Raw genomic sequence first — 22370 nt, 5'->3', positions numbered from 1 at the left:
AACAACACTCAGTTTGTTTCCTGCAATTAAGAATTCCTCATATCAATGAGATCATATGATACGTCTTTCTCTGTTTGACTTATTTCACTCAACATAATACCCTCTAGTTCTATCCACGTCGTTGCAAATGGCAAGATCTCATTCCTTTTGATGGCTGCATAATATTCCATTGTATATATATACCACATCTTCTTTATCCAGTCTCTGGTTGCTTTCCTGAAATTTATTTTATCTGCTTCCAAACAGGTGAGCACAACTGGTGAGAAGGATTTTCCACTCACTCAGCCTCTGGCCAAGTCACCACTATGGCAGCCATGGTGAATGCTTCGTGCATACCAGCTCTAGAAAAACATAAGTTCCAGGCCTACCAGCCAAATGTTATGGTCTGATGTGGTAGCCGGAGGGGTCTGGTCTGGGAGTATGTGCTTAGAAACGTGAAAAGAAAAGAAGGCAGTCTTCACCTCCGCTAACCCTCCTGGCCACGCTGGGCGAGCTGTGCAAGTGAAGTCCAGCTGACCCCTTCCTGCCCTTTCCCCTCGCCCGCCAGCACCAGGTGCTCTGCAGGGGTGTTGTTCCTCCTTCAGATGAGGAAGAATCCTAGCAGACCACTTCCTTCCTGAGAAATGAGGGGTTCCCAGCAAATTTGCATTTCTAGGGAGGAGCCTACAGAAAGGATCTTTTCGGAGCCAGCTGTGTAAACTCACTGGGGAGAAACGGCAGAACGTCACTTCTCCACCTGACATCATCTGTGGACTTAATTTTTAGTTTCTCTTTTTTGTGACTCTATTCTAGCACAAAAGGTCTGTGAGGGCGATAGTTGATCGCTGTTCACTGGCGGTAACCTGGTGCCCATGGGCGTCAGGCACTCGGTACATGTTTGTTGAATAGAAGTAGGATCTGGACTATAATGGAGGACAAGGGGTTTGGAGAACATGGTGAAAGGAAGGTTTTATAGAACAAAGCATCAGAGACAAGTCTTTCTGGAGAAAAAGAGGAAGGGGAGCCATTTCACAGCCACAGAGCCCTTGGACTGGACTCCAGTTGGCACGCGGAGAATGACCACGATGCTCTCGTTCTGTAGATCAGAATGCAGAGAGGCACATTTTAGCTAATGAGGGATGTGTCTGGATCCCAGGCTTCCAAGCCTAATTTCCTTTCAAAAGTTAGGATCCTGACAGACAGAGATATGGCAAGCGACGCCAAGATGAGGGAAGCCAAATGGCACAGATGTTTGAAAGTGCAGGGTCTGCTCAGGAAATAAGATTATCTTAGTGACCTAGAAGGAAGAAACGTGTGTACATGTAGCGGGGAGGGAGGAGGGAAATGCAAGTGCATGGCACAGCCCTGTCCTGTGGCCCGGTCAAGCGAGGAAGCTTCACAAAGAGGTCAGTGGGCCTCTGAAGAAGGGAGGGGAGATGGGTGAGCAGGAAGGAAGGACAAAGAGAGGCAAGTGCACAGAGCCGCCAAGAATTGCTCCAGACCGTCGGGAACCTGTGGGAGAGGCTGTACCAGGTATCACAGACACGTAAGCAAAGGACCAGATCTGGAAAGCCTCCGAGGGTCAAGCTGAGAAACAGAATGTTGAACAGTATTCAAGATCCTCGGGTATGGACGGTACAGTGCAAGAAAATGAATCCGAATGGATAGTTCTCAAATTTAGGATGTCCAAGATACTTTAAATTTCTTTGTTCCCCAAATATATCATGATCATAAAGCCTTCTGATGATTCCAGGACAGCAAGAAATAAAGGCCTTGTGTGTGCACATTACAATTAGAGTATTAAGCTAAGAGAATGAGATTTATAAAAATTTGCTATGAAATCTTTTCTTCTTTAGTCAAAATACTATGAAGTCTCACAATTATCACATATAAGTTAGAACTGAAGGATTCCTTGTTTTGCTGAGCCTTGGACAATGGTGTATAGTTATTTGGTAAACTGATGAAGCATTAGCAAACCAGATGGTAGAATAAAATGTACAATCAATGTATAAAGTTCCAGAAACACTTTATTTAAAAATGGAGTTGTAAATGCATAACAAAATAACATAAGTAATAAATGTAACAAAAATAAATAAGGAGGATAATGTATTCATACAAAATAAAAATAACATAGTAAAAGGCCAAATGTTTATAATTGAACAAAACCGTGTAAACACTTAAAGGATAATGTAAGTTGAGTAGATGCTAATATTTTCCTAAACAACTCCTTACCTACTTCCATGGGGTATCAGTACCCACACATTAAATAAAAGAGGGAGCAGTGGTGATTATTTTGTTTGACTTTCTCTTCAAATGGATTGACCCTGTTTTAATGTTTCACTTATTCCTTCAAAGCATTTGTATCATTCCATTCATGTTCTTTAAAACCTTTTTTTTTTCAGTCTTCCTTTATTAGACAGAATGGAGAAGTTAGCTTTACAAGGAGAATAGTTCATTTGCCATTTTTTTTTAATTTAAAGAAAAATATGAGATTCATTATACAGCAGACTTTTGTTTTTCATCTCTACAAAAAGGGTTCTTTTGCATCTTTATTAACTGGCCCAATAGTACAGGAGTTTTTAAATCTTGTAAAGTTTTGAAGCATAGAGTTAGTTTGTCTCTTGAAACCAATGTAGTACAGGATTATTGCTGAAATACTAAAGACCATTCATAAAAGTTGCAAAGCCGCAGTTTTAACCTTTATAGGCTGATGGGGTCAAGGGAGAAATCCAAGTCTACTAAGTAATATTTAAAGGAATTAAGATTCACCCAAATTATAGTGTTCTGGAAACACAAAGATAATGACTTTCTTTTAAAACTTATCCAAATGTGAAGTTACTGGAAAGAGAAAAAACAAGTTTACAGAAGGTATTTTTCCACAGGCTTCCTGTTTAGTAGCATGGCCTGAGCCTTCATCGTTGCCGTCTTGCAGGGTACTTATAAATGTTTAAGACGGACAAGATTTACTACTGGGTCCTACAGGGAAACACAGAGAAGCAATTCATTGCTTGGGAGTGAAACTATCAGCTAATCTTATGACTACTGGTTCTCCAAGTCTCCTAATGAAGAAAATTTTAACTTCATGATCATTTCAAGGGAATTTTTTTTTTCAACTGTCACACATAAACTCGGTAACACAGGACCAATATATGTGTTTTCAGTTTAAAAAATATACTCCACCTAAGTAGTCTAGTTTAATATTTCTAGTTATCATTTGCCCTAAAATGAGACAAAATCTTACTTCCGTTAAAAAAAATTGAAAGAAAGTGCCAAATTGAGCTTGAAAGTGGAGTAAAACATGGAGGGGTTAAAACAAATACAGTATTATCAATCTCCTATGTACAAAAAAGATGGTTAGTCCTTATTGATATACAGCTATGTCCACCTACCACTCCCAGCAAATCTTAGTGCAAACATAATAGTTCATCTCCATAAACCCCAAGACAATTTACGTAGCAACAAAGTTATATAAATCACATATATGCTGGAAAATTTCAGAACACAAGAACGACTGTTTTGAAAGGTCAGTTGGACTGTGGAGAGTAACATGTCATTGTATCCAATGGTAATGAATACTAATATAAATCCTATTATTAAGAAGCAAATACAAGTGTTTAACAAATCTGTACAGATGAAGAGGAAGTCCATTTCGGGGAGCAGCTTGGCACAGAAGTCATAGGGGTCAGAAATGTTGGGTATTTAATTTGCTTGTAGGTCACAGCATGGCTTAAAGAAAAAAAACAAAGATCTATGAAGGGAAAGGATGCACTTATAGAATTCAATTTGAAAATCATAAAACCACAAAAAGCAAAACTGCCACAATCTGCTTTTTCCTACATGGGCATACTCGTGGTTTTCTAATGGCCTGAAAGGATTAACAGGATACCACATCATAGGTAAAAAAATAAATAAATAAAATTAAGAAGACAGAGAGAACAAGATTGTAGCTGACCAAGCTGTCTTGTTTTGTATAAGTCAACACTATGCTGCTTCCAATATTCCTAGTCATTCCACGGGTACTCATTTTTAACGACAGAGAGAGAGTCATTCATGTACTGTAACGTCTTCCTCTTCCCCATCAGGGTTGAACCTATTGAAATGGATACTGAAATCAGCCTCAGACTCGGCATTCTCAAATTCAGCTGACACTGCGAGAGCGGCAGGATGGGGAGCCCTAGCTTCTGGCTGGCCAAGTGTCGGTGTCTGACCCGGGCTGCTGTGGTTATTCACGGGACTGGACTTCTGTTTTGGTGGAGATGGCAAGATAGAGCTGGGGAATCCCATGTTGTTCAGAGCCTCCAGAGTTCCATCTGGGTCAATCATAGCATTGATTGCTGAAGGAAAAAAAAAAAGGAACACGGGGGAAAAAGATAATTGTAGATGCAGTTAAATTTGGATGTGAACACTGCTTATGACTCGGATAATGTTTCAACTAAGGATGCTTGTATGAGCTTAAATTTGGCCAATCCTTTTGATACCGTATTTAAAACCCATTTTTAATAATTCGGGGGCTGACCTCTACCGTAGACAATACAGACCTGAATGCTTTCTCTGGTGCCATGAACAGGCTCACATATGGGCCCTTTTGGAGTCTGTTGGAAGACTGAGATTTGAGAGAAAGATCTTTCTGAAATTTGCTTTCATCACTGTGACAGGATAGGGAAAATGCTGGGTGTGATTTTAATAAGCATTCCTAGCTGTATTACCACGCAGATAACTGGGGGTTCATTGCTAAGATGGGGTTCCAAGGAACTGGAAGGCTGGGGAGGCCGGGAGAACATCATCCCACTCTGAATGCTACCACAGCATGCTGTCATTCATCCTGGTAAGAGTGTGGGGCCATCAGTGTGTGCCCCTGAGCCACGGGGACGCCCTCAGAACCCAATGGCAGCTCCAGCAGGCCATACAGACCTTGCTACTCCATGGGAGGGACGAGTGAAAGAGCAGCTTTCCATCCAAAAGATCCTTGAGTGATTTTCAACTTGGCACTGGGGAGAGTGGGAGTTGGCAGAAGGAAGTACCTTTGATATAACAATTACTCAAGAGGTCCTTTTCAAAGTATACTCCCCTTCCATCAGCTAACACTCTTCCCCATGAGGGTAAAACATAACCCTCTGGGGTGTGGAGACTGACCAGACGTTAAGATCATTTAGCGAGGACCAACATACTCTGCCTATGGTAATTCAAGAAACAAAGACTGAGTAGAATCAGCAGTTGACTCTGGAAGCTACTTGTTGTGCAGACTTCTAGTTCAAGACACACACGGGCATTCATGCCGGAGTAAGATCTGGTGCACACGGGGAAATAATGGCCGGTCAAACTTCAGGAGGCAAACACAGTCTCTTTTTCTTCTCTCCCTCTTCTGGTCCCTTTGGCCAATATGCGCTCTTTTCTTGTGGTTCACCCAAACAACTGTTATTTGTATCAGAATACAAGTTCATTTGGGTTACATCACAAATGTCAAATCAAATAAATAATGCCAACTGTCAATAGCATTCTGAGCTGCACACATATTTTAATATTATTTTACATATTTTTCATATATTAGTATTTATGTACATATAAAATAGATAATATATATCATACTGTGAACTAGTCTACAACAGCTAGCCTATATGCCCAAGATTTAACTTTACCTTTTTATTTATGTTGGGTTTTATTTTGTTTCTTTTTTTAAAGATTTATTTTGAGAGAGAAAGAGAGAGCGTGTGCATGTGCACGCACACAAGCGTATGAGTGGGGGGGAGGTGTAGAGGGACAGGATCCCAAGCACACTCCACACTGAGCTGGAGCCCCATGTGGGGCTCAACTCCATGACCTGAGCCGAAATCAAGCGTAAGACACTTAACCCACTGAGCCACCGGGGCGTGCTCCTATTTATATTGGGTTTTAAAGCTTCCTTTTTAGGAGTAATGTGGATATGTAGAACTATATTTTTACCCGTATGTTATTATATTTAACCAAATCACATTATAATAGAATATTTTAAGAAATACCACTTAGAATGTACTTGTCTGAAATCGTTAGCTCTTCCTACTTAATTCAGTAATATATGTACCTTGTAGCTGCTTTTCAACTCTTTTCAACTCCTGTAATATAGAAGAAATCTCCTGTAGGGAAAGCAATGACAAAAATTAGCTTACTGTAAGTAAAGCATTTTTATTGGATAAGCTACGAATCTCACACTCCTCTTACTTGCAACATTTAACAGTATCTACACGGCACTATATCTGTAGCAACAAGATAGGAAATAATTATGATATCCAAAAAATGAGATTCAAATTTTAAAATCTTTAATGTTTAACTACAATTATTTTTTCAACAAGATAATAAAAGATGAAAAGTTCAAGATGATACTACTGTATAAGCAAAGATTTTGAAAAACTTGCATCGATCAACCTTGCAATAACTTTGTAACAGTGCATAAGGATTTTCTTTGAAAAATGTATCAACTGCGACTTAGTTTTAGGATGACTCCCTGAACCACGAAAACCTGTACAGATTCTTGAGGAGGAGACTAGCAATCTCCTGAGGAAAAGGAAATGATTCATGTCCACTTCTATTTGAGTTTGGCTCTTATTTCAAATTGCCTATTTATAATATATAATCATTACAAGAACAAGAATGTATTAGTGAGAAACATAAAGAAAGTTCCTCCTTCATACCATTTATAACTTTGAAACAATCAACATTTTAAACCCCTGTGAGAGATAGTGGAAGGCATAAAACTTGCCCAATCTGTGTATTTTATCTTTTTAAAAATGTAAATTAACACTTTAAAAATAAAAATATCATTTCTTTAAGATAAACCTATCTCTTAAATGTTTTAATATTCAAGAAAAATTACCATACCATGCTTGAGGTTTTCACGATAGGGACCTCACTCTCAGCTCTTAACTTGCTTTCTATTTCATCCCAGTTCCGATCCTTGTCTTTAAATAATATTCTAAAAATCAAAAAAAATAAGCATTTTACTTTCCATGTTTTAAAACCCATCATATGTTTAACAATAGTATAAAAGCAATGTATCTTTTCAAAGCTCCACAAGGATAAATAAACCACTAAACATTACATAAACTATAAATAAAATACTGAACCAATATTACCAATAAACTTATTTATGTGAGGAATCTATATTAAAAAGTGAGTAGTTATGAATACACACGTAAATCCTTTCATAGTTATCTTATTTGTTATTGAAAACCAAATATAAATAAATATAGATGATATAACCCCCAAATTTTATCTAATATTTGTAATCAACCATAAGATGACCACTTATTAAAACACAATTTTGTTCAGATGGAACTTATGCAGTATAAATGTAAGATGAAAACAGACTGAATTAGATATGAAAAATTATTGATTGATTAAAGTGTGAACATTATTTTAAAGGCTGAAAATTGGGAGTACTTACTGCTTTTGTCTTTAAAAATCTTAATTTATGTTAGCATAGTTGTATACAACAACCAATTAGGAGTTTAACACTATCCTCTTGATAAAAACAACTGCCAATAAAGATAATTATCCTGATGTTAGAAACTAAACTCAAATATCTTAAACTTATAAAAAAAGTATCACAGAGTTTTGATTTGTCTTTCAGAAGTAGTAACCTTCTCTCCCAATACTTTGGAATCTCTGAGACATTACTCAGCAGTTTAGAGTGATGGAAATAGTAGACACCTTTCTGGTTTCTTTTAAAATTTCTTTATTGAGCCTGGAAATCTAATTTAACTGTCTTATATAAACATCAACACTGTACAAATAAGTAAATTATTACTACTGGAAGCTGATCAGTGTTTAAGTAGTACACTAATTTAAATTATTTGTATTTCTTCTAAGATCAATAAGGCCAAGTTCAACTTACTTTTGAAAAACATGAAATTCATCAACATCAAATGAAGTCTGGAACATCTACAATTATACATCGCCATGCTTAAAAGGGCAATAATGGTTCTGGAAACTGATATAAGAATATTCTTCTGTTATATTTTCTAAACCCAAAAGACTAATAAACCTCCTTGCCAGCCATCTAAGAGCTGATATCGGTAATGACCAAGACATTAAGACAGGTAAGCAAATTATGTGATTTGTAAGAGTCACTTGCAGCATTAGGATTGGTGGGAAGAAAACAAAGACTGTTTCAGGGACCAACTGAGAACTACAACGGACTCGTATAATATAGTAAGTCTGCGCTTAGCCACACTGTGCTAAATAAAAGTCCAGTGAATTTTGCCAGAATATGGATGCTGGGTAAAATGCCTGGGCTTCTCAAACTGTTTTTTTTTTTTTTTTAAGATTTTATTTATTTATTTAACAGAGAGAGACACAGCGAGAGAGGGAACACAAGCAGGGGGAGTGGGAGAAGGAGAAGCAGGCTTCCCGCTGAGCAGGGAGCCCGACGCGGGGCTTGATCCCAGGACCCCGGGATCATGACCTGAGCCGAAGGCAGATGCTTAACCGACTGAGCCACCCAGGCACCCCAAGGGCTTCTCAAACCGTTAAAGGATACATGTATCACCTTTGCTGGAAATGGCTCAGAATGGTCACCTGAGGTTCCTGACTCACACACACAAGAAGCCCCCCAGAGCTCTAAGCCACTGAAGGGATAAAAAACTTACTTTAAGACAATGCGTAAATATTGTGGTATGGATTTAAGAAGCCAAACTTGGCATTTTGACTTTAGGAAGCGTACTCAAATACACTCTTTAAATACTAAGGAAGCAGAAAACTAGATCAAGACATGACTTTAGACCAGGCCATAATGGTTAGAACTTAACTGTCTTTGTTTAAAGATCATTATAGTCTTTCAGAAAAAAAAAATTCACAGCTTTCGAATGATCTTCATATATTACATTATGGATTCAAAATAGTAGTCAGACTAATGTCAGCATGGAAAATACAGTAAATGTCAAGGATAATTTCATTCAGTAATTTTTAACTATTAAGCTAAAAACCCTTTTTGCTAAAGCAGTTGGTTTTAGAATAAAAAGTCTCTGGTTCATATTCTTAGCCCTTCACTATCTATTCCCTGGCACATCCTCAATACCTGCAAATCAGGGTTACGAACTGGTAGTTTGCAAACAGGACCGCGCTCACAGCTTGAGGGTGTCACTTTCACACGGAATAGCATGAGAATGCTGTAAAACAGTTCTTGTATAAATATTTTCAATTGTGTCCACAGAAAGTATTGGGGCAATTTAAACAGGCGTATATTTAGGCCCAGGTAGGCATCTGAGTTTCTAACTCCTGGCATAAAACTTAAGGACCAGTCATTTCCCAAACTACCCTGGTATTCCACACAAAAGGCCCAGGCTCTCTCCCTTAGATTTGGTTATTAAAAACTATACCAATCTTTGAATACTACCTTCCATAAAGCCTCCCCTCATTGTCCTAGATGAAAGCGACCCTTCTTCTGCCTTTACCCCTAACTGGGCACCAATCTATCACATGTCACCTTGCACAACAATTAACAGTAGATATCCTTTGCCTTGCTGGCCAAATTGTAAACTTCGTAAGAGTAGGAATGATGTTAGATCCTCCTGATTATCTTCCATAGAGCCTGCCATAGTGCTTTACACATAGTAAAAGTCAATGCTTACACTGAAGGCAACCAAATAACACCAAATTAACTTTACTGAGGCATTTTTACTTATTTTGTTTGTTTTCTTTTTTTACCTTTCTAAATTCTGTTAAATTTCTGAGACAGTTAAAATTAATCCATCAACCAATGAATGAATGTGTTCTTTGGTCTCAATTTTAATTAAATGTCAAAGCTACATGAAGTATTTTTCTTTGGAGAAAACTAGGGATGAGTTCAGAGTGGACTGAGGAACAGTCAACGGGAAGAAAGAATGGTACCAGTCAGGTGCACTATGAAAATCTACTGAATGAATAGAAGAGTGGATGGGGACCCAGTTAGTGTGGAAAGAGGGCTTGTATTTCAGCAGGTAGGATGACATGACAAGGGATTCCCCATTTATAGATGAGGAGAATTCAAAGTTTTCCAGTTGGCAGGTCACATCACCACATGAAGAGACTTATATGGCATTTCTACGGATAACACGGCGTATCAAGAGGACCCACATTTAACATTTTAGCCTGTCACAGCTTTTTATGATAAAGTCCAAACTCTTTAATAAACTCAACTTTAAGGGACCTTTCCTTAACCTCTCCAGGGTTGACTGTCTCTCATCACCCCCCAGCTCTCTTACTTTACTTAGCTTTTGACTATCTAACGCCATGCAAAATTTAGCTATATGGGTCATCCTTCCAAATTTACTAGAAGATAAAGCAAACCGTTTTTATAGCTGTTTATTTTTTTAATAGTAGTTTAAAACATACTTTAAAATGGCTGTTTTTTTTTAAAAGAACACCTTAAACACAATATTTTAAAAAGACTTTTGAAATAGTTTTGGAAAAAAATTATCTAAATGATTTCTCTCAAATAGTTAGCCTTACGATTCAATAACATGATGTTCAATGTGTTTTTACCATGACTGGGTACTCATCAAACACTGATGAAATGTATTATTTCATCATATAAGCAATATGAAATTATATTTGTGTGGAATATTATAATTCACAAACCATATTCAGACATGGTTTCATTACATCTTAAAATTTTAATGATAGGAATTAGAAATTAAGTCACAGCATCAATGAATTTCTGAAGTATTTTTACATAGATTTTACACCTTGAGCCTTCTTTTATACCTTGAGCCCTTATCTTGATAGCTCTTAAAAATGTACCAGTTTAGGGCGCCTGGGTGGCTCAGATGGTTAAGCGTCTGCCTTCGGCTCAGGTCATGATCCCAGGGTCCTGGGATCGAGTCCCACATCAGGCTCCCGGCTCAGCGGGGAGCCTGCTTCTCCCTCTGACCCTCTCCCCTCTCATGCTGTTTCTCTCTCGCTCGCTCTCTAAAAAATAAATAAAATCTTTAAAAAAAAAAAAAATGTACCAGTTTATCTCTTCACTTTATTGCCTTCTATGTCTTATCTTATTTTTTACTTTTTAGATTTTTTTGACAACAATAATACAGAACGTGGTTAAAAATATAAATCTTTCAGAAAAAGCATACATATTATATAGAATAACTACTATGTGCATATGTGTACGTATATACATATAATTCTTGCCTCCAGGTTCATTTCTTAAAGGTTTATACAAACGACCTCATAATATATTTACTCTTACACACCTTGATCTCTTCACATAAGGATATCTTTACCTTTTCAAGAGTATCAGTGAAGTGTATCAACAGCCCCTCCAAATACAGCTGAAATCTGAAGCATATTACCTTAACAGTTAAAAACTGATTGCATGTTTGTCTTTTCTTAAGGAGTACCTTATACATATAATTAATTTAAACAGTTATTTTAATGACTACCATTATGTTGACATCCACTGTTTTTTCAATTTACCCTTATCAATTTTCACACATCCCTATGAGTTTTAAGTAAACTTAACTTCCTACAAAATAATTTAATATTCACTCATTAACCAATAGTTACATAGTATATTCTAGGTACTTTATCATTAAAGACCACTGCTCTCATGGAATTTATATTTTAGCTCATGTATTTGAGTATATCCACCTGGATGAAGTTAGCAGTTTCTGCTATCTCCATGTGATTTGTCTTCATTTCATTATTTTGCTTTAATTATCTGATTTTATTATTCACAACTTCTATTCCAACCAAGCCCAATCACCCCTCTTTCGTTTTTATTATTAAAATCACTAGTTACACAGGATAAAAAGCATAATAACAATGCAATTTCATTGGATCCTTTCTAAATTAATGTGTACATTTTAAGGTTCACATTTGGTTTTTAGGAAATTAAATGAGTTGCATGCTATTTATGAATTCTATAATTTCTGACTAGGCTTATACGTGAGCCCACTGTTTTTATCTTCATCATATGCAGTGATTAAGCAATCGGCACTCTAACATCATCTTAGGTGAGATCTATCTATGTGTTCCCCAGCAACTATGTCACTTCCGAGTCTGCTGATCCCATCATCTTCTCCCACGGTCACCAAGCTCCCCTTCGCCATGACAACCCATCCTCCTAGGAGCTGCCAATACAGCAGGCAGCCAGACAGATCAAGTCCACCCAGTGAAATCTGTAGGGTCTAATCACATGCTTACTTACTAATGCCAAGAGTCAGGCATGCCTCAAGTTTGGCTCAAGTACGCAATATAGTTGAAGGTGATGAAATTGTTATTTTGAATTTAATTCCACTAACACTATATTCTAAAACTAGAACATACTGGAAGGATTATTAACCAAAGGAATAAATAAATGAAATAAACACTGATTAAAAGCACCTTATATAGGAATGAAGTCTCCAAATTTAATCAGATGGAACGATTTTTGACTGTGTATTATTTGTCCAGCACAGTTCTGAGGCCCTCATGACTGAGCGCACAAGGCAGGCAAGTATGCAGGTATTCCGAGTCGTACAGGATCATGCACACTGTCCTCTTTATTGATGAAGAAGAGGAAACTAGCCTCAAGTTTCAGGCCTTATAAAAGAAGCCCCAAAGGGGGCGCCTGGGTGGCTCAGAAGGTTAAGCGTCTGCCTTCGGCTCAGGTCATGATCTCAGGGTCCTGGGATCGAGTCCCGCATCGGGTTCCCTGCTCAGTGCAGAGCCTGCTTCTCCCTCTCCCTCTGCCACTCCCTCTGCTTGTGCTCTTCTGTCTATCTCTCTGTCAAATAAATAAATAAAATCTTTAAAAAAAAGAAAAGAAAAGAAAAAAGAAGCCCCAAAGGTCTGTTAATTTAAAATACTTACTGTTACTTTGTGGAGGAGTAAACCATACCTGGTTATTAATAAAATTAAGTAATTGTAGCTGTTAACTCTCCACATTATAAAGGGCTGACAATATTGAGTCTTTTGTTTCCCTTTTTGCCCCCTTCACGTGGCCTAGCTTCTGGCAATTACTTAAACCTAAAAAAGAGACGGAATGCGACGGTGGCAGCAGTAAGTTCGGTGCCACTGCCTTCACTCGTTCCTACCGGCTGTGGGTGGTCGCAGGTCAGCACGAAGTGGAACAGGTGTCTACTAACCATGTAAGCCCGTAGGTTTGAGTAACAGAACAGTACCTGATCTTTCCGGCTGTTTTATCTATAGACTGTCTTATCTTCTTGGAAAACTGAAAGACGGACGATAGCAGCAGATTATCTCCCATGACCTGAAACATTCAAAAAAACTAAATTAAAATATTATCACTGTATTGTATAACCACCAAGAACACTACTCACAGCTCACTATGTTTAGGGGCATTTAGTATTTATGCTAATTTTAATAAAAAAATCAATGAGGAATGTCATTAGAGTTATGTATAACTAAACTGAGAAAGAGAAATATCAATAAAGGGGTTCCTTTTTTTTAAAGTAACGTGTCCAGTTTCCATACTATTTTGGTCATATCACTTTTAAAAAACAACCCATATTATCCTATGTTCAATTACTATCATGATCCCATCTCTCATGCCTCCAACTCAAATGATCAAAACAAGGAAAATACGAATAATTTTGAACACTAAGTTTTTTATCTAATCTTTCACCAAATAATATGAACATAGAGATCAAGAAGATCACAATCCTTACTTTTTGGGGCAGAGTCTAGTGGGAGAGATACTTTTTAAAAATTTATTCAAAAAATGAATTTTTATGATGGACGTTCGTACCACCCTAGTTGAAATTTATGGGCAAAACTAGGGTTGGCAAACTTCTTCTGTAAAGGGCCAGAGAGTGAAGATTTTAGGCTATCTGGTGTCACAACTACTAAACTCATTCTTGTGAAAGCAGCTATGGATAACACGCAAACAAGTGGGCTTGGCTGTGCTGAGATAAAGCTTTATTTACAAAACAAGTGGCAGGCTGGATTTGGTCTGCAGAAGCTAGAAAAGGGACTGAACCTGGGGCTAGATGTGGGCTCCCAAATCACCTCCTTGTATTTCAGAACTGTATCTAGACTCTGCAAGACCATCCAGAAAATAAGATACGGCCTTGGAGGTTAAGAAGCTTTCAAGACCAGTGCAGGAGTTAAAAGTATATAGGAAAAAGAACATAAATAAGTGCTAAATTTAGTGATTCAGTGCCACACAAATTCTAATGAAAGGGCGTTCAGTGAACGGTGGCATAAGTAAGGAAGGCACCATGGAAAACGAGAACCTAAGAATGACAAGGGTTTGAAGTTAGTGTGGGATAGAAAGTTACTTAGGATGTGATCAGCAACATACAGGCAATGAAAGGCTAAATAAACATAATGGTATTTTGTGGGCCTTGAGGAAACAAGCCAAAGCAAGAGGGGAAGACATCAATTACTTTGGCCAGGAGAGAGTGTGTTTTAAAACCATCCAGGATATTGCAGTGGCAACTATGGAACTGGCTACATGCTCTCCCTTTGGACATCTTTTTCTATTCAGTACTACTGCAAATTATACACATTCTTAGACATACTAACTTTTAGCTCCTGTTCCTTAAGTCCAGGAATTCACAGGATGCCAACCTATGATCACACCCTTCCTGTCCTCTGCTACTTTCTATATTCCCCTTCTACCCATGCCCGAAGCCTTTACCTGTAACCACTGCTGCATGGCATTCCTCAATTAGCTCTTCCCACGGTGCTATTTGAAATAACCATTCTTTGGTGAATAAATTCCTCTATATCCCTGAATTTTTCCCACACTCATTTCATCTAATTTCCATTATCATAAACCTTTTCAATAAGCCTCTCTATACCTGACTTGTCATGGCCACATTTATTTTTACGACAGTTTAACAATTTTTATCTGCACTGGATCACAGGTACACAATTAATCATAATTCTTAATTCATGATATAAATCACTAGTCCAATTTGGACCACATTTTCTTTCTCTTTAATGATAAATTATAAATTATAAACTTATGATAAATCTAACAGCCAAAACAAAAGCTAGAATGCAGCAATAACCATGGAACAGAATAGATGGCCAAAAATACGCATTCCCGGGCGCCTGGGTGGCTCAGTTGGTTAAGCGACTGCCTTCGGCTCAGGTCATGATCCTGGAGTCCCGGGATCGAGTCCCACATCGGGCTCCCTGCTCGGCGGGGAGTCTGCTTCTCCCTCTGACCCTCCCCACTCTCATGCTCTCTCTATCTCATTCTCTCTCTCAAATAAATGAATAAAATCTTTAAAAAAAAAAAAACACGCATTCCCTATCCCACAGAAAGAGGATACTTGCCTTTGACCTCCACTATGTGACTTGGTTTCACCAATAGGATATTAGCAGACATGACATGAAGATGAAATGTGCCTGCATGGGTGGGGCTTGCTCTCTTGTGCTTCTGATATAGCCATGACAAGAAGCAGCCTTGGCAGCCAACTTGTCCAAGCAATATGAGAGACACATGGGCAGACCTGGACTCGACCTACAACTTTTAATTGTCCAGCTGGGCTGGACCAGTTAACTCACAGGTGTGTAATAAATACAAGCTTACCACTCTATGCCACTGAGATTTTTGTGGTTTGTTATGCAGAAATAGCTGACTGATGTAATCTACCACTAGTCATATGGTTTCCTCCATCCTATCTCCCTGCCACCCTCCACCCAGGTTAAACAGTATTCTGAATCCCATTCATCATTCCCTTGCCTTCCTTTTCATATCATTTTGTTACATCTATTTCTGTCCTAAGTATATATTTTCATTTTTAAAAATGTATGACAAAGAATCACATTATATATACTCTTTCGAGAATTACTTTTTTCATTTAATGTTATATGGCTAAAATTCATCCATATTGTGGCATATTGCTGTAGTTCATTTGTTTTGATTACTCTGTAATTATTCAATTTGTAAACATACCAGTTTATATGTTCACTTTTCTGCTGATAAAAACTGTTAGATTGTTTCCAAGTTTTTGTTATTGTCCACAGTGGTGCTGTAATATTCTTTTGCATGACTACTTCTGTCAAATAGGAATGGGTGTCTCTTGAGTATGTACTAGCAGTAAAACCATGTGGTATGATCATGGGATATGTTTATGTTCAACTTTAAGAAATAATGTCAACCGTTTTTCCCAAGTGACTGCAGCAAATTTGACCTCCACTGCCACACATGAGAGTCTATGTATCTACATTCTCAAACACTTAATATTTTAAAAGACTTTTAATTTGTTCTCAATTGAACAAGAATCACACTGTAGTCTTGAAATGTATTTCTCTGAATACTCAGGAAGTTGAACACCTCTGTATTTTGAAGATCGTAGGTAATTTCTCTTCAGTGAAATGCTGTTCATGTCTTTTGGAGATTTTTCTATTGGGTTGTTTTTGCCTTTTTAAGTTGATTGGTAGGACTTCTTTATGTATTCTGTATACTAATCCTTTGTTGACTGTATGTTTCACCAAAGTCCTTTAATACACTCTAATTTATCAATCTTTTAAAGTCAAAGCTTTTTGTGTCTTTTAAGAAATCACCCCTGACTATAATGTGAAAGACCTGTATTTTTTACTAAGTTTTAAAGTTCTGCTTTTGCGCCCTTTAGAAACTTAATTCATTTGCAATTAATTATTTGTGATATGATGTGATGTCAGGATGAAATTTCATTCTACTCATAAGGACAAGTGCTTTTTTCCCCCAGCCCCATTTATCCAACAGTTACTCCTTTTCCCACAACAGGACATGCCTCCTCTGACATTTGTTAAAGTTTATGGTTTACTTACTTCATCCCTGCTCCAGGTTCTCCGCCTTGTAATTGTTAAATGATCAGGGGGCTCTGTTGGCTGAGGTCTTGGATCACCAGACCGACAGTTGTTTCCTTCTGGTGTTTTAGAATGAACTAATGGAGGGATCTTTCGGAAGTTGAGGCTTTCATCAAAAACACGATCAACCAACTAATAGGACAAAAGCAGATCCTTATGAGAATAATTTGGAAAAGTACCGATACTGGTATTATAATTTTCTTTTTTAGACAGAAGTTATTCCATTGTCAGGTAGTAACAGAAGCATGATATCTTCAATAAACCAATTACTCTTTCTTTTTATAAGTACTTTAAAGGTACCTGTTTAATAAAATAGATGTTCATCTACATAGATTTTATTTTTTAAAATCCAAAATACAGAACTATGCTAAATTCAATTCTTCAATGGATAAGATTTTCCCCAAATGAAAAACAGATGGTAAGAAGAAAAAGCTGAGCCATGTAGATGGACAAGTTTATTTTACTCACATTGCCTTGCCAATGTAAAATAATGTTTCTTTTCCTTTTAGTTTCCTATCGTTTTTTTTCCTTTTTTTCCTCCCCAAATCCAGGTGCCAAATTTCTTCACAGATACGTAAATTGTAAATTCCAATTAAGTTTACAAAAGGAAAAAAAATTTAAATCCACAAAATAAGTATTTTGGTCTTAGGTAAGCTTTGAACAGTGCTATAGAAATTACATATTCTAGTAAAAATGACATACTGCCATCTACAGTGCAAATTATACAAATACAATACAAAGTAACTCAGGTTTACTGAAGAAGGAATAAACTTTAGTACAATATTCAGAGATAAAACAAAAAGGAGAAAATGAAAGTCCATTCAATGAAATGTCTGAATAATTTTACTGGGTCTGAGTGAATGTATAATCATGTTAGGTAAAATTTAGTTAGATAGCTGAGAAAATAGTATCTTATCATTTTAAATGTACCAGAAGAATTGTGTATGTCTTGCCACCGAGAAGATCCTTTTGTTTTTCACCAATGAGGATGATTTTATATACATTTACAATTGATCAATGTGGTAACAAAACTCTACACAGATTCATGAAAGCTCATTTACCAAATCAGACAACACATGAAGGGGGAAAAAAAAATGACCATTAAAGAACTAGATTATAAAAGGAATGTAACAAAAAGCAAAGGAAGAAAATATTATTAACATAGTTTATCAGAATCAAATTTGTCAAAAAGGCTAGCCATTTTGGGCTACTATTGAGGATGTTATTTCATAAAATTAAGGAAGCCCATTAGAGGCTGGCATTCTTTTTTTCTGTAAAAGGCTAGATAATAAATATTTTAGGCTTTGCAGCCATATACTGTCTAACTACTCATTTCTGATACCGTAGCACAAAACAGCCAGATGATAATTAAACAAAAGAATGTGGCTTTGTCCTAACAAAACTTTTAATTCATTCTCTCAAATGCCAATCTTTTGCTTGCACCAGATCAAGAGAGCCAACATGGCAGAGTACCATTCATTTTATATTATCCATCAAAGGCACCTTCTGGAGCAAGGTTATGCAAATACTGGCCCCGGGAGCTGGAGAGCTGGAGAGCAGGAGGCCCTGGTTTGGGAAGGGCCATAGTCCACATATGCTACCTTCCATTCCAGAATTTACAAGAATGTTTCAAAACTGAATATACATGTATTTTTGTCTGTGTGTATAAATACATATATTTCAACTTTCTAAGTATCCTTGAGTATATATGTGTATTTTTCAACAGAATTACTTAAAGTAGTGAAAACTGTATAATTTTCTCTGCATTTGCTAGTAGAGATATCTACCGGCTAACTGGGCATAAAGATACCTTTTTAATTGAAGTATTTTCATAGCCAAACTTTACAGAAACATTGTATCATTTATCAAGTTTTAGTCTGCTTTTTGGATGCCATTTATATCCACACTTTAAAGTGAAACCATACACCAATAACTGGCTGACAAAGTGCTTGTTTTAAATAATTTTACAGCTTCATGTTAATAGTAGACCAAATGTTAGCCTTTGCTGGTTTTGTTACAAAAACAAAAAAAATTTTTTAAACGAAAGTTGGAAAATGCAGAGCTTCATGCAAACAGGAAGGGTGGATGTAACTAAAATAAACTAAGCAAAAAGCTAAAAGCAAAAGAAATAAAGAAAAGAAAGAACCTTATGCATTTCTCCATGAAGATCTCCTACCTCTTCTCTAGTGTCTATGGCAGAGCCAGGGGTGGTGGCGGCAGTGCTTACTGTGGTACTCGGGGCAGTGCCTGAGGAAGTCACTGAATCTATCTCTCCTGCTACATCGTTGATTTCCAGAGCAATGAGAGCAAGATCTTGGCTGATCCTGGTAATAATTGTAGAAAAGAGGTTTAATCCCTTTTAAATAACAGCTCCAGAAACAATCATTTGTTACAGAATCAGTTACGTGAGTTGTGCATCCAATTAAAGATTTGTACCAAAAACTTAAGGTTTTTTGGAAATCCTTTTAACTATTTGGATACTAAAAGTCTTATAATTCTAAAAGTTAATAAAACTAAATTTCACATAAACTGTCACTTTGAAAAATATGTTAAACACCTAGAGGTAGTGATATGTCTTTTAAAATTCACCCGTTAGTGTTAATGATCAGCTTTAATAGAAGGCAAGGGTAAACAGAACCCAAGGAGTCGCTGACCCTGGATAAGAAAGAAACTACAACTTCATTTTCACTAACCTTCAAATGAAGCTTAGCATTTCTTTCAATTATAAATACAAGTAACAAACAATAGTGGTATTTTTTGTGGTATCTCCACCAACAGAAATCACATTATAGTTGCTATAGGTATCTCAAAACAATCAGTCATTACTACTTCAAAATTAAACCCACGGCAGTCATGAAACCCACAGCAATAATGTTTCAGTCAGTATGTTAACAGAGAACCATATATTACTCTGTCACTTTAAAAATATTTTGATAACATTACAAACAAATGCAGTCATATTGAAACACAACTACGTATTTTATGTTGATGCATTTAGGAGCACTATCCTGAGAGGAGCTCCATAAGCTTCCCCAGATGGCCGAAGAGGTCAGTAACTCCGACTCAGGCCGTCACACTACGCACAGCACGTCACAGTAACATTGGGTCATCTGAGAGTCACAAAGTTCTTGTGAGGTAGGACTTCTCTAACTGAATGTGAATCAGGACACATTCTCAGAGAAAGTGAGGGGCTTGATCATGACAACACAATTTACAAATAGCTAAGGCAGGGCCAAGATCCCAGGTGCAGAGCTCATTTCCAAAGAGCCATTTATTTGTGCTATCAGCCACACGGACTGAAGAACTAAATAAATATTATCAGTGATAAGCAAAAGAAAAAATTGAATTTTTTTCCTTTACTGTTTTTTTTTTTTTAAGAGGGAGAAACTTAATAATCTACCACTGATATTCCTGCTTTTCTCAAAAAAGATCTCAATTCAATGAGATATGAAGGTTTTCCAAGTTATGCATCTACTGAACTCAATTTGGCTACTTCCACAGGGAAGGTTTTGGAATGGCAGAACATTCTTTTTTTTTTTTTAAAGATTTTATTTATTTATTTGACAGAGAGAGACATAGTGAGAGCAGGAACACAAGCAGGGGGAGTGGGAGAGGGAGAAGCAGGCTTCCCGCGGAGCAGGGAGCCCGATGTGGGACTCGATCCCAGGACCCTGGGATCATGACCTGAGCCAAAGGCAGACACTTAACGACTGAGCCACCCAGGCGCCCAGAATGGCAGAACATTCTTAAAACAACACGTGAAAGCTTCTGCAACTTTAAAATCAAAAGCAGGTACAAAGTAACATTTTTTTAACTTGGGCAAAATGTAAGCTTGAAAGACTTTCAAGGAATGCAGTCGTTGCATAACAATTTAACTACAGATTTAAAAAGAAGCTAAATGGAAGCTTATGGCCTAATAGACACAATCTGTGGTCAATTCCTTTATTTACCAACACAAAAAGGTAGGAAGAACACCAATAAATATGTTCTGATCTCTTATAAGCTTAGAATTAATATAAGGAGCACATTATATATGATTATGTAACGTATATTATAATAGAATCAAAAACACTACATGATAATGAGCACCCCTAGAAAGAAGCTTTATACTCGTCAACTCACTTCATTCTCACAGCCACCATGTAGGAGAGGTATTCATCATCTTGTTTTACATCTTGTTTTACAGATGAGGAAAATAAGGCTTAGGAGAGGTTATATGAGTGTTTCTTGGTTAAAGTCACCAATAAGTGGCGTTAACTAGATCTTTTTATTATGTCATGCTACATCTCACATTATCATTCCACATGTAATTTTTAAAAACTTGTTAACTGTTGATATAATTCTTCTGGAAAGAGTTTAAAGTGTTCTCTTACATACTATACTCAACTCTTGCATTTCTGAAATAAATGAACCAGGATGAAAAACAGAATAACCAAACTTTTTTAAAAGAGACAAAAAATAGATAAGCATGAGTTTATCCAAAAATCCACTTTTGGTTTCAAGTTTTTTTATGCAGACACTTGTACAATGAAGCTTCTGATATTTGTAGACAGCGTGTGAGCTAATTAGAAAAAAACAAGTTAAATAAACAGACAATAGCAATCTCAACAGGTTTTGCAGTAAAAACTATACTAACATGAATAACTAATGTATACACGATGTAAACTGTTCAGTAGTAAGCACCCCAAAGCCTTCTTTTAATATGCAAGTTTATCTTGTACATGCCAGTTGTTTCTTTATGTGACAATTTCTATCTTAAAGTTGACTCAATAATACAGACCATTAAATTGGTTTAAATCCAAACTGCTTAAAAGTCTCAGCACCTACTGAAAACCAGCATTAGGAATTCTAAAGAGCAAAATTATGAAGAAAACCAAAGTAATGAGTATCTTCAAGTAGAAATGACAGATTTATATAATTCAATAAAGAGTATGGACCTCTTCATATAGCTCTTAAATCTAAGCTTACTAATTCCATAATGATGCTTCTAGGTTACGCTCACTGGAGTATTTCCTAATCTTGTATCTGTATACTTTTTTTTTTTTTAACTCCAAGCTTATAATCCTTGTTCTTATTCTCAGTCTCCACCTCCATCAAATCTGCTAGAGGAGGAAATTCTAAAATGATACAAACATTTTATTTGGAGCTTTGCAATCCATCTGTTTTCCTTGCTTTCAGATATATGGCTGAAAAATACACCTTAAAAAATTAAAATCCCAAAGGCAAGTTGTATAAACATAGAGCTACTAACAAACTAGAGGGAAAAGGCATAAAGCCATTAGAGGTTAAATGGCCTGGCTGTTTAGCAGTCCTGCTACAGATAAAGAGATACAGAGACAGTGGTGATAGAATGCATGTGGTAACAAGATGGAAGCAAGTGAAAAGGTCACCTCGAGTTCCTGGGCACTGTCCCCTCTGCAGTATCTCTTTTCTGCGTGGGGGCAGGGAAGTGGGTCCAGGTGTTCTGGTCTGGGGCCCAGGGCTTCAAGGGGGTGGGCCCTCCAAGGGGAAGCAGACACACCCTCTATCTCCCCCAGATACCTCCTGAGCAGGTGTGGTGAGATCTCTCCTCCACAGGAAGGGGAAAGGATGGGAGGAGGACAAGGCCTGCTGTCGCCAGCTGTGCCCACAAG

At 37.1% G+C, this 22370-nt stretch overlaps 1 protein-coding gene across 10 annotated transcripts in view; it reads right to left on the bottom strand.

Annotated features, from left to right (window-relative positions):
- Window positions 1–1988: 1988 nt before the first annotated feature.
- The window catches only part of CEP170 (centrosomal protein 170), a 99791-nt gene continuing 79409 nt past the window's right edge, over window positions 1989–22370 (bottom strand). For 5 of the 10 annotated variants that reach the window (XM_006740012.3, XM_031035267.2, XM_031035268.2 and 2 more), the window contains 6 exons: window positions 18884–19061; window positions 16699–16869; window positions 13092–13180; window positions 6832–6925; window positions 6038–6089; window positions 1989–4313 (listed from right to left, as the gene is read on the bottom strand). In XM_006740012.3, coding sequence (XP_006740075.2) covers window positions 4024–4313; window positions 6038–6089; window positions 6832–6925; window positions 13092–13180; window positions 16699–16869; window positions 18884–19061 — 874 coding nt within the window. In that variant the 3' untranslated portion in view covers window positions 1989–4023. The remainder of the gene's footprint in view (window positions 4314–6037; window positions 6090–6831; window positions 6926–13091; window positions 13181–16698; window positions 16870–18883; window positions 19062–22370) is intronic. The other 5 variants (XM_006740010.3, XM_006740009.3, XM_031035269.2 and 2 more) reach the window with 4 other exon arrangements.

The sequence above is a fragment of the Leptonychotes weddellii genome, chromosome 6 (assembly GCF_054177405.1).
Source record: "Leptonychotes weddellii isolate Sample4059 chromosome 6, ASM5417740v2, whole genome shotgun sequence".
NCBI lineage: Eukaryota > Metazoa > Chordata > Mammalia > Carnivora > Phocidae > Leptonychotes > Leptonychotes weddellii.
The sequence above is the reverse complement of the archived record's forward strand: the minus strand, read 5'-3'. Positions and strand labels throughout refer to the sequence as shown.